This window comes from Schistocerca gregaria, chromosome 2, assembly GCF_023897955.1.
Source record: "Schistocerca gregaria isolate iqSchGreg1 chromosome 2, iqSchGreg1.2, whole genome shotgun sequence".
NCBI classification, from domain to species: domain Eukaryota; kingdom Metazoa; phylum Arthropoda; class Insecta; order Orthoptera; family Acrididae; genus Schistocerca; species Schistocerca gregaria.
This window is the reverse complement of record NC_064921.1, coordinates 919,870,994-919,884,485: the sequence shown is the minus strand read 5'-3', so window position 1 is coordinate 919,884,485 and position 13,492 is coordinate 919,870,994. Positions and strand designations below refer to the sequence as shown.

The following is a 13,492-nucleotide window of genomic DNA, read 5'->3' as shown; positions in this document are numbered from 1 at the left end:
TGCGATTCATTCTCTTAGGTGTATGTAATAGGCCCAATTTGGTTCCCAAAGCTTCCCCAAATTCCGGGGACATCGGTCCCCACACTCCAACTAGAGAAGCAACAGCCTCCCCCGGCTCCTCTCTCATAGAAGGGGTCCTCGGGACTGTCCCTTCCAAGGTCTCCCTCCACAAATACAAAAGTGGACACTAGCCAGTGGCTGAAGGAGCCACGTGCTGCTGCTTGAAGGGCTTCACACTCTTCCTGTGTCTCTACCTCAGGGAAGCCCTCCCAGCAAGTCCTTGAAGAGTAGCGAGAGGGCAAACTGATGAAGAAGAATTTGGTTAAGAAACGTGAGACTCTGGTGGCCCCCACACCACTACTCCCTACCAGTTTAGCATTTGAGGTCGAGGTCAAGATTTAAGCATCCCCTGTGGACCTGGATCTCGCTGACACTTCAGATGCAATGGTCCTGGCTAACAGCACTCAGTTGATGGCCATAGGTGACCCTGAGGCATAAAATGCCTCCTTTGTCCCTTCATGTCTTCCCAGACGACTGACAGCATCATCCTCCAGTGGAACTGTGGCAGTTTTTTCTCCCATCTCGCTGAGTTATGAAAACTCTTTAAGTGTTATAACTGCCTTCAGTGTTGCCGTTCAGGAAACCTGGTTTCCCGCAATGCAGATCCCCACCCTTTGTGGCTATTGGGGGTTCTACAAAAGCCGTACTGACAGACAGAATGTTGGATGGAGTTTGTATTTATGTCATTAACTCTGTCTGTAGTGAACCTGTGCCCTTTCAGACATCTTTAGAAGCTGTGGCTGTCAGTGCAACGTCAACACAGGAAATTACCATCTGTATCATCTACCTCCCTCCATATGGTGAAGTGACGCACCATGTATTGGATGCACTCATGTCCCAACTCCCCCACATTTTCTACTTCTGGGTGATCTGAATGCCCGTAACCCTTTGTGTGGTGGAACCAAGACTACTGGCCGTGGTAAAGACCGGCCGGCGTAGGAATCCGTGTCCGGATATGTCGCTGCGACCTCTGCAAGGAAAAGTTCCTATTAATTGGCTGGAATCTTCGGCTTGTTTACCTGATGTCTTCACCTGTTTAGCTGTTTGGTTTGTTTCCCTCATAGCATGTATGTTATGCACTGCTGCCTGCCATTTAGGGGAACCCGATGGCAGACAGTACACGAACATTTGAAAAGACAGTGTTCTTTTGAAAACCCTTTTAAAAACTCGCACTTCGGCACCACTAGGTCTTCCTGTGGTGTCTAACAAATATGCCACTTTCATAATCACATGCGATTGAAGCAATGTGAACAGCATCTATCTGTGTAAAGAAACAATGCCCTTTGGCATCACATTTTAAAACAGGCATCTGCTTGGTACCATTGTAGTCTTTAGAATGTGAGACTAAGCAATATGACCAGCAGTTTAACTCGGAGCACTCCTAAAGAGTGTGATTCTCTTGGTCTTAAGAAAGGAGACAATGTTCTCTTTAGCAGTGCACTTTAAACGTGCTTTTTGCTGGTGCTGGTGTTGCCTCCGGTTCACTCACTCACGCATGCCCCACCCCGGCTAACCTTGGCCCACCCACAGAGTTATTGTAACATGGCACAGTAACCACATAGGGCACTCAGCCTCACATTCTCTTGGCGTGCCCTTGTGTGAAAAAAATGTTGCTGTGCACTCCTTTGTTCGTGCTCAACCAGTTGCAAAATGTTTGATGACCAGTATTTGCAAAATAATACAGGAAAATTAAAGAGACCGTTGGAGAAAAGAGAGCCACTTGTATGAATATCAAGAACTTGGATGGAAACCCAGTTCTAAGCAAAGAAGGAAAAGCAGAAAGGTGGAAGGGGTATATAGAGGGTCTTTACAAGGGTGATGTACTTGAGGACAATATTATAGAAATTGAAGAGAATGTAAATGAAGATGAAATAGGAGATATGATAGTGCGTGAAGAGTTTGACAGAGCACTGAAAGACCTAAATCGAAACAAGGCCCCGGGAGTAGACAACATTCCATTGGAACTACTGATGGCTTGCAAAAAGGTGGAAATTTAAGGAGATGGGACCTGGATAAACTGACTAAACCAGAGGAGAGCCAGTCCTGACAAAACTCTACCATCTGGTGAGCAAGATGTATGAGACAGGTGAAATTGCATGACTTCAAGAAGAATATAATAATACCAATCCCAAAGAAAGCAGGTGTTGACAGATGTGAAAATTACTGAACTATCAGTTTAATAATCCATGTCTGCAAAATACCAATGTGAATTTCTTACAGACGAATGGAAAAACTGGTAGAAGCTGAACTCTGGGAAGATCAGTTTGGATTCCGTAGAAATTTCGGAATGCGTGAGGCAATACTGACCCTACGACTTATCTTAGAAAATAGATTAAGGAAAGGCAAACCTACATTTCTGGCATTTGTAGACTGCAATGGTCTTGGAAGAGCAGTTGAATGGAATGGACAGTGTCTTGATAGGAGGATATAAGATGAACATCAACAAAAGCAAAATGAGGATAATGGAATGTTGTCGGATTAAATCAGGTGATGCTGCAGGAATTATATTAGTAATTGGACACTTAAAGTAGTAAAGGAGTTTTGCTATTTGGGGAGCAAAATAACTGATGATGGTCGAAGTAGAGAAGATATAAAATGTAGACTGTAAATGTCAAGGAAAGCATTCCTGAAGAAGAGAAGTTTGTTGACATAGATTTTAGATTTAAATGTCAGGAAATCATTTCTGAAAGTATTTGTACGGAGTGTAGCCATGATTGCAAGTTAAACATGGACAGTAAATAGTTTGGACAAGAAGAGAATAGAAGCTTTTGAAATATGGTGCTACAGAAGAATGCTGAATATTAGATGGGTAGATCACATAACTAATGAGGAGGTATTGAATATAATTGGGGAGAAGAGGAGTTTGTGGCACAACTTGACAAGAAGAAGGGATCGGTTGGTAGGAAATGTGATCACAAATATAGCATTGGGGGGCAGCGTGGAGGGTAAAAATCGTAGAGGGAGGCCAAGAGATGAATACACTAAACAGATTCAGAAGGATGTAGGTTGCAGTAAATACTGGAAGATGAAGAGGCTTGCACAGGATAGAGTAGCATGGAGAGCTGCACCAAACCAGTCTCAGGACTGAAGATTACATCTACAACATTTGCTAAATACTTGTTTGTTATGCAATAGATGAAATCATTCTTAGGTGCCTAGTAGGGATTAGGGGAACACTATGCACATGAATTCATATCAGCTGAACAGTACTTTGAAGACTCTATCGTGTCAACTGGTCTGTCAAAAATATATCACAGAGATGATAGAGGAACAAAAAGCAAATGCAAAACCATTGACATGTTCAGAATAGACTTTTATGGGAGTAACAAATATGTGCATAACAAATGATTTTGCAACTGGAGGTCACTGCTCTTAAAACTAACAGAACTGAGAGAGAGCAGAGCATTGTACCGTAATGACTACACTTACAATAGAGTGTAGAATCGCTGTCAAATAATTACACTAGAAATAATGCTGTAAAAACTTAAATAGTGTGATCAGAGGGCTCAGCTCTCTGTATTATCCACAGGAAATTACTAGCTCAAACGATAAAAGTTTAAAAAATGATGAAACTTACTCATAAATTAGTCAAAAAGGAAGATAAAAATCAGGAGAAGCAGCTATTTGTTATTTTATTTCAAAAAGAAGGGGCAAAATGAGGAAGCTACAGATGTAGAACAATGAGAAAGAGAATGAATAGAGAAAAGGGGGGGGGGGGATATGTAGTTGGACCCGTAATATCCAAACTGCACAGTCATACAGGCAGGCTCAGTTGTTGTCAACTAAGGATTCGGTTTCAGAACTATAACCAGTAATAAATTCTAAAAATACTACCACAGTAATGAAGAGCACAAATTATTCTATATATGATGTATCTTGTAGGATGTTAAGGCAGATCTTGTCTTTCATAGAGAATGTTACTTGTTACCCATCCAACAAAACTGATGTGTTTTATGATGAGATGGTAAATGCAGTCTATTGGATACAAGCATGTCACATCCAATAATTCTCTCTCCCAATCTCTCTGCCCCCTCTCCCACCTGTCTTCTTCCCCCCTGTGCCTCTGCTCTCACTTTTCTGGGTGTTTCTTCTTTCCCCCTTTTACTCTGTTTGTCCCTTGATTTACTTATGTCATTCTATTCCAAGCATTTGAACATGGGGCTTCGACAAAAAATCCCCAGTAGACTCAGTTTTCTGCCATTGTCTTCAGCTCTCCCCATGATGTTCCTGTTGCTGTTGCTTCTCTCTCCTCTGCCCTCTTCTGTGTTACCTTGTCTTCCTCTTCTGTGATGGCTATGGGGATCCTGATTCAGGTCTTGTCTTTCTCTATTGTTGTTTGATTTTTGGACGGCATGTGTCCAACCCACTTCCATTTTCTTGCCTTTATCCGCAGTATTAGCAACTGTGGATCCAAATGAATGAGAAGCATGTGGACATAAAGTTGAAATGGTCCTTAGATGGTCAGTATATTGTCAGTATATTGTCAGTATACAGCCTCTACGGCTGACATCAAGCAAGATCAGTTTGAATCCCAGAGAAATATAGGAACTCACTAAGAGTTTTGAACCTATGACTTATCTTAGAAGATAGGTTGAAGAAAGGCAAGCATCTGCAGAAAGCTTCTGACATAATTGTCTGAAATACTCTCTTTGAAATTTTGAAAGCAACAGAGATAAAATACAAGGAGCAAAACACAATCTACATTTTGTACAGAAACCAGACTGCTGTTATAAGAAGCAAAGTGCATAAAAGGAAAGCAATAGTCGAGAAGGGAGTGAGATGAGATTGTAGCCTATCTCTGATGTTCTTCAGTCTGTAGATCTTCATTCAGTCGAGGAGAAGTTTGGTACCAGAATTACAGCTCAGGGAAATGAAATAATGCCTGTGACTTTGTAATTCTGTTAGAGAATGGCATAGAACATGGAATTCCAGTTGAGTGGAATGGCCAGTGATGTCAAAATATGTTAAGAAGTAAACATCAAGAAAAGTAAAACAAAGGTAATTAAATGTAATCAAATTAAATCAGGCAATGCAGAGAGAATTATATTACAAAATGAGGTGCTAGAAGATGCAAATGAGCTTTGCAGACTGGACAACAATAAAACTAAAGATGGCCAAGGCACAGAGAATATAAAATGCACTCTGTCAATCACAAGAAAAGTGTTTCTGAAAATGAGAAATTTGTGAACACTGAATATAAATTTAAGTTTTAGAAAGTCTATTTTGAAGGTGTTTTTCTCGAGTGTAGTCTTGTATGAATGTGAAACATCCATGGTATGTAGTGCAGACAAAAAGAAACAGAAACACTTGAAATATGGTGCTACAGAAGAATGCTGAAGATCATAAGGATAGATTATATAAGTAATGAAGAGGCACTGTATTGAACTGGGGAGCAAGGAAATGTGTGGCGCAACTTGAATAATACGAGGTATTGATTGCTAGGACACATCTGAAGCACCAAGTATGAGGGTGGTTTGAAAAGTTTTCGGAACGAAATAGAAAAAAGGTACTTACATCACTGAAACTGTTTTTATTTTTCAATGTAGTCTTGTAGATTAATGTGCTTGGTCCAATGATGTTCCAGTGCCTTGACCCCATCTCGACAGTGAGTTTCCTCCAGGACTGCAAAATAGTTGTCAACTCCAGCTATCAATTCTTCGTTTGAAGTGAATCTTATTCCACCAAGAAAAATTTTCAGTGGGAACAGACAGAAGTCTGACAGAGCCATATGAGGTGAATAAGAATGGTGTGGCAACAATTCATACCTTAGTTCGCGCAATTTTGCCATGGAGACGGCACACGTGTTTGATCCATGGTCAAGAGTCGTGGCACCCATCTTGCAGATGATTTTTTCATTTCTAATTCTTCAGTTAAAATGTGATATAGCCTTTCAAATGACATCTGGCAAGCATGAGCAATTTCACTCTCTTTCAATCAGCATTCTCCATGACCATTCGGTGCACTTTTGCAATTTCTGGAGTAGTGACACATCTTGACCGACCACTGTGCGGGTCATCATCTAAGCTCTCCTGACCAAATTTATATACATTTGTCCACTTGGCAACAGTTGAATATGAAGGAGCAGAGTCCCACAGTGTTTTCCTGAAATTGGCGTGAATGTCCTTTGCTTTCATGCCTTTCTTTACAAAGTACTTAATCACTGCTCAAATCTCTCTCTCTCTCTCTCTCTCTCTCTCTCTCTCTCTCTCTCTCTCTCTCTCTCTCTCTCTTTTTTTTTTTGGCAAATCACTACGCGGGAACGACAACAGAGCCACATCATCGCCACCGCTGTCTTCCAAGAGCACTGATGTGGCACATGTTTACAGGCAACAGTCCAATGAATATTGTGTGAACAACTCGTTGCGCTAGTGTTGACCTGTTGTGGTGATTCCAAGAACTTTTCAAACCACCCTTATAATTGTCAGTTTGAAAATGGGGGAAAGTGTGGGGGAGGGGGAGTTAAAATTGTAGAGAAAGAGCAATGCGTGATATAGTTAGCAAGTTAAAATATGCCATACCTATACAGAGGAGAAGGGGCTTGTACAGGATAGACTACTGTGGAGAGCTGCATCAAACCAGCCTTTGGACTAAAGACCACAACAAGAACAATTTTAAAACTTCCAGGCAGATTAAAACTTTTGAGACGAACTAAGGATATTTGCCTTTCGCAGGCAAGTGCTCTACCAATTGAGGTACCCAAGCACAACTCACAACCCATCCTCACAGCTTCACTTCTGCCATTACCCTGTCTCCTACCTTCTGAACTTCACAGAATTCTCCTGAAAAATTTGTGGGGCTAGCACTCCTATAAGAAAGGATATTGCAAATGCATGACTTGACCACAGCCTGTGGGATGTTTCTAGAATGATCTTTCACTCTGTAGTGGAGTGTGCTCTGATATGAAACTTCCTGGCAGTTAAAACTGTGTGCTAGACTGAGACTCAAACTTGGGACCTGGTAAGTTCCCCAGGCTGTGGCTAAACCATGTCTCTGCAATATCCTTTCTTCCAGAGGTGCTAGTCACACAAGTTTCTCAGGAGAACTTCTGTGAAGTTTGAAAGGTAGGAGATGAGTTACTAGTGGAAGTGAAGCTGTGTGGGTGGGACATGAGTTGTGCTTGGGGAGCTCAGTTGACAGAGCACTTGCCTGTGAGAGTAAAGATCCTGAGTTCAAGTCTCTGTCTGGCACACAGTTAAATTAGTGCACATTCCACTGCAAGTGAAAAATCATTTTGAGAACAATTTTGTTTAACACACACACACACACACACACACACACACACACACAGAGAGAGAGACAGACGGTGACAATTATTGAACTATATGAAATAAAATCATAATAACTTCTGAATGGTTTGCGGTAGGATGTTAAAGTTGCACGGTTGGCTGTGGGGCATGATGGGAGTTAGTATGGTTAGTTTGGTTTAGCAACGAAGCCCTCTTGCATTTGGATTGGTTCATCAGTAAGCAATATTGATGTATTTTGGAGGACTGAGAAACTGCATTTCGCAATTGAGAAGTCTCTTCACCCTCAATGGGTGATGGTGTGGTGTGCTGTGTCCAGTCTGAGAATAATTGGTGTTTTATATTCCTTGACTGCATGGTGACTTCCAAATGGTACATGAAGATTTTGGGTGATAATTTCATCCCCATTATTCAAAGTGATGCTGGTTTTGACAAGATGTGGTTCATGCAAAACAAAGCCCAACCCCATTGACACAGAAGAGTGTTTGATGTCCTGGAGGAGCACTTGGGGGACTGCATTCTGGCTCTGGGATACCCAAAAGCCACTGGCTTGGGCTTTTATTGTGTGCCATTTTCTCCAGATCTGACCCTATGCAACTCCTGTTTGTGGGGCTATATTAAAGACAAGGTGTACAGTAATAACCGCAAAACCCTTGCTGAGCTGAAAGCAGCCATTCAGGAGGTCAGCGATGGCATTGATGTTCCGACACTGCAGCAGGTCATGCAGAATTTAGCTATTGGTTTGCGCCACATCATAGTCAGTGATGGCAGGCATATCAGACATGTCCGATTATCTGTAGTGATGTTCACATGTTGTATAAAATGTGTGCATGACATAGTTTGTAACTAATTTATGTTTTCTTTCGCACCTTAAAAATTGATATAAGAAGTGGCAAAACTGACATAAGAAAACATCTTTACTGTATATTCCATCGTAGCTGTAGGATGTTTTTTTTTTTTTAATATTTTGTCAGTATCAACTCGTTTACTTTAATTGTTTATTTTCTGTGCATTTTTTTTTTTAGTACATAAAGACCTGCCATTCTGTCATTTTATAAATCTGGTAAAGTGTTGTTCAGTCCTGTGCATTCTATAAGGAATTCTCTTTGTCACTTCTTGCAGTCACATTCCAATCAATGTATCAACAATAATAAAAATGGAAACAAAATAACAAGCTCTGAAAGTTATAAGATGAAAAACAGAACTCAGAAATTGAGCTCTGTGATTGTACCTCACTGCATATTATGTGAAATGGCGGGATATTGCACATAATCTACACAGAGGAGACAGTATTTCTGATATTGCATTTTATATTCTAAAAATTTTGATCTGCTCAGTAATATTACACACTCTTTCAATGTAACCTGTACTTTCAATTTTATTGTGTGAACAGAAACATTATACCAATAACTTTCAACCCATTGCTTCATCCACGTAACAAATGTCAATGCAAATACCAACAAGTCTTTTCAAACGTCTTTACATGTCACCTCTTCTTAACCCCACCACTACCCTTAGGTGCAGTAGGGCTATCTTACTCCCACAGTATTTTTATATGCATAATGAGTCATGTTTGTAGCAAGTTTGGTAGAATTTGCTTCAGGGGGACACAGAGAGAAATACTACTGATATGTCAGTGTCTTTGCATCTGCATCCCTCACCAACTCCAAGCGTTAAACATTGACAGGACTGTCACCAATGAGCCTGGCAACCCCGAAAACTATGGATTTGATATTAATATTAGCCATCATTGAAAATTTTCTTTGCCATGGCTTCTCACCCCCACCCCCGCCCTTGGGGTAATAGGGAGAGGTTACCACTACAGTATTTTTATACAAGTAATGGGTCATGTGTAGACAAAATTTGGTTGACTTTCCTCCTGACAATCATGTTTTATTTTTCCATGTCACCCTCACACCAACCCCATGAAATATAGGAGGTTCTTACCCCACAGTGCTTTTTTCCAAGAAGTTGGTGACGAATTTGGTTGATGTAGATCCATTGGTTTAGGACAGATGTAGAGTGTGTATGCATACATTCATGCAAAAATAGACAAGTCAGAAAATAAAAGATACAGAAACTAAAGGAAGTGAAGAAACAGTTTCTGGGGGGGGGGGGGGGGGGGGGGGGGGGGGGAGACACCAAGCACATATTGTAACATCAGTTCATACCTGCGGAGTTCTGAGAAACTGATATCAGGAGGGACAATCCAGGGGCATGTTTGGTGAAATGGGCAATGGGCACCAAGATTACACTTATGCCCATTCATCCTAACTGATAACCTGGTTGTCCTCTTACTGATGGTGCCTGTTTCACCAGAGATGCCACCTGGATTCTGCCCCCTGCCACCAGTTTCTCAGAACTGCTGTTACAACATGTACTTGGTTCTTGCCACCCATCTGGTCTAATCTACTTTAATTTCTTTGGTCTCAGCACTTTTTCAGTAACTATCCCTTATATTCACTCCTTTTTAGTTTTCTACATCTTTTAATTTTCTGACTTATCTATTGACCCCCCTGCCCCCCCCCCCCCTCACCTGTCTACTATGTATAATGTACTTAGTTTTCTGCTTGTTTGGACTCTTGTATGATGTTTTGTCAGTAATATCTGTCTTGCTTGTTACCCTATTGTCCACCTGTAAGCTCTCAGGTTTTTAAATCTCATCTGATGCAGTCCGCAACAATCAGTCTTTCCTTCTCATCCTGCTTGATAAGTCTCCCTCAACCCAGAATTCTGGGCTGCTTTTCCATAACTTTCCCAAAACTCACCAGTCTCTTTCCTTCATCCCTTTTCCTTTCCTTTCAACCCCCCTGCCAGAAGGAGGAGCCGCAGTCTCTGAAAGCTTGCACATTTCCTGAACCTTTACATGCGTTCTCTCCTGCCACCACATGATGAGTACATTTATTATATAACCAAGGCATCCGTAATTAAAGTTCCAGTTTCAAAACACTGTAAAAGGACACCTGTTGCTCAGAATGTAGTAAAATTTGAACAGCATATTGGTGATGCAGGGGAAATGTCATGGTGTTGGGGGGAGGGGGAGGGGGAGGGGGTAGTTGACTAATAGGTAGTACTGTAAGTGTCAGAATATGCACACCAACAGACACGCAGCACATGGCTGTTCCTCAGTTTGCATCCGAAATGCCCAACATGACTGTCTTCATCTAGGATCATGCGCTGATTGTGAAGCTCTTATGCAAGAACAGTGATAGTGCACCAGCAGCTGTAGAGAAGTTCCAGTCACCCAAGGGTATGAAAAAAGGCATTGGTCCAATGTCTGCTAAGGGTCTGGAGAAAATGATTACAAAATTCAAAGAGACAAATTGTTTTGGATTACAAAGTGGCAAAGGGAGGAAAGCAATTGAACCAATGTCTGTTGAAAACGTGGCCACAGCATTGCAGGAAGGGTCAGGCGGTGTGCAAACATACAGTGCATGGGGAGTTGCCCGAACATTATACATGCTTGTGAGCACGGTGCATAAAATCCTACAAAATGTCCTGCATTACTATCGATACAAAATCACTCATGTTCAGGAGTTGCTTCCTGTTCACCTGCCAGCAAGACAAATGTTCACACTGGAATTTCTTGCTCCCATGAAAGTGGAAATTGAATGGCCTGGGAACATTCTGTGGACAGACAAAGCTCATTTCCTTTTCCAAGGACATGTCAATAAGCAGAATTGCAGGATATGGGCAATGGAAAGTACAAAGGCCCGTCAACCAGTACCACTTCATTCTGTAAAGTTGACCTCGTGGTCAGGTTGGGGCGTTTTTATTGTAGGGCTGTCTTTTTTTTTTTTGAGGAGATGAGTGATGCAGGTTCTGTTACCTGTACTATCACTGGTAAACACTGTGAGTGTCTTTTTTTCCCACCAATGCCATTCCAACCCTGAGACAGCTTGGATGTGTGGGTGGGGTGATTTTTATATGAGGTGGAGCTCCTCCACATGTTGCACAGCCAGCAAAGTGGCCGCTGCAGAGGCATTTTGGAAATGCTAGAGTTATCAGCCGTCATTTCCCTACTTCTGGCTATGGGGCTGTCTGAAAGATGATGTGTTCAGTCCTCCAGTTATGAACATAGCTGAATTGAAGGCAAGGCACACATTAAGCAGCGCATTCTGATCCCTGAGACATGCCAATCTGTTCTACAGGTTGATTTCAACTTGGGGCAGAAAACTGTGGACAGCATATTGAACATGTCTTGTACCAGTCACATGACAGGAACCAATTTCATCTTGCTTTATATGTAGTTTTTGGCCCCAGGACAATTAAAAAGTAACATCATTTTGCTACAAATCTGAGGGCAGATGGTTCCTACAAATTTATGTCCATCCTACATCGCATACTACAGATGGCAAGATGATTAACTTGAAAAGGCCACAATCAGGTATTGTGCACTGTTATCCAATATGAGCTTTCATTCCACCTCCAAAGACAAACAGAATCTTAAACCCAATTTTAGTCCCATTCACTTAGTGTGATTTGTAATAGTCATTGTTCACCTATTAACATTGATCATTGGCAACTATTCAGAGAGGTTTTGAGGATTTCATTGTAATGGAGACTGTATACAATAATAAATTGAAATATATATAAAATTTCAGATTTTCTGGAGGCTCAACAGGGATTATTAAGAGACCCAGCACATGACCTTCGAGCAAAATGCCTCCATACATTCCAGTTGGCTCTGGAGACAAAACGAAGCAAATTTGTGGCTTATGGTTTGACTGGATTACATGTAAGTTCTGCATGAGCATTAAAAATTGTTTTTAGTTTACGTTTGTTGGTGATATAATGGAAAAACAAACTGCAACAGCTTTTCACATAATGAAACAATAAAGCAGAACAATTTTTTTTTATTTATTGAAGCTTTAATGACACAATATACAGTAGTATAATTAAGTGAGCAGATAACAAATATGAGTTGCAGACTTGTAGTTTCTATTTTGTGATTTTACATGTGTGTAACATGCTACAGTGATGAAATTTGTATTGTTCAAAATTTATTCAAATTTTATTTTTTATCAGTACATAATCACTGATCTTATCCGTATGATTTTGCTATTAGCCATCTAGTATTTTAACACTATTTTCATAAAAACTTTGGAGACACGTCTCAAGCTGCAAACAATTGCTTCTCTACACAAGTTGTGACACACCATCCACAGAGACTGACCCACACATATGGAAGTTGCGTTGTGGCAGATTTGAGCTGTATGGTGAATTTTTTAGGGCAGTCTGATTCCTATCAGCCAATATTTGTTGGGTTTCAGCTGTGAAATAATGTGAAGAAGCTACACAGATCAGAACAGGGTGCCACATCTTTTGAACAATGGGCAGTTAGAATGAGACAACAAAGATCGCAGTAGTAGGAATCATTAATGATACAACATTCCTGGAGAAATAAGATGAACGAAATGCCTTTACATTTCCAGAATACCGTACCCATGAGCTTCGCAGCAAACATCCAAGTGCTGATTTTTAACTGGTGCCCCCATGCTGCCACCCTACAACTACATACTGTCTCCTTTCTATAGTGTGGTATGATGATGGACTCAAATATCACAACATAATTTGTACCAGGAGCACCACCATTTCCCTTACAGTAGAAGACAAGTGTGTAAACATTTCAACTTGAGCAGCCTGAGTTGCCACATTTTTAGTGCACTGTCTATTCACATTTAGGTTGTCCTGGATTTCCCTACATCATTTGAGGCAAATGGTTCCTTTAAGAAGTAAGTGACTTGATCTCCTTTCCTGTTCTTGAACAATGTGAACTTGTGCTTCTGATCCTTCTCAACTCTTGAAACTTGTGCACCTATTTCAACAACCATGGACCACAGCAAGCTGATTCATTCTAGAATTCCAACTCTTTCCAAGTGACTGATTGAATATTTCCATCAGTGAGTTACAAGTTTTACTCTCATTTCAAGAGTAGATCAGCACAGAGTACCTGGATATTCCCTGCTGCAGTTCGGGTGTTATACAGCACTATTTTCAACTGGGCTCTTGAAAAGTTTCTTTCCCCTTATTTCTTAATACCATTTAGGCTGCAATTCATTTATCCACATTTTGTTCATAACATTCTGGAGATGTTCTGAAAACAACTCTCTCAAAGGATATTGATAATCATTATCATATGTATGTAGTTCTGGAATGTGCAATGTATACTGCAGTTCTGCCATATA

The 13,492-nt window shown here is 40.9% G+C and overlaps 1 protein-coding gene across 1 annotated transcript in view; it reads left to right on the top strand.

Moving 5' to 3' along the window:
• Positions 1 to 13,492, top strand: part of LOC126335351 (brefeldin A-inhibited guanine nucleotide-exchange protein 3) — a 295,547-nt gene that overhangs the window by 1,810 nt on the left and 280,245 nt on the right. The window contains exon 3 of the mRNA XM_049998536.1: positions 11,909 to 12,042. Coding sequence (XP_049854493.1) covers positions 11,909 to 12,042 — 134 coding nt within the window. The remainder of the gene's footprint in view (positions 1 to 11,908; positions 12,043 to 13,492) is intronic.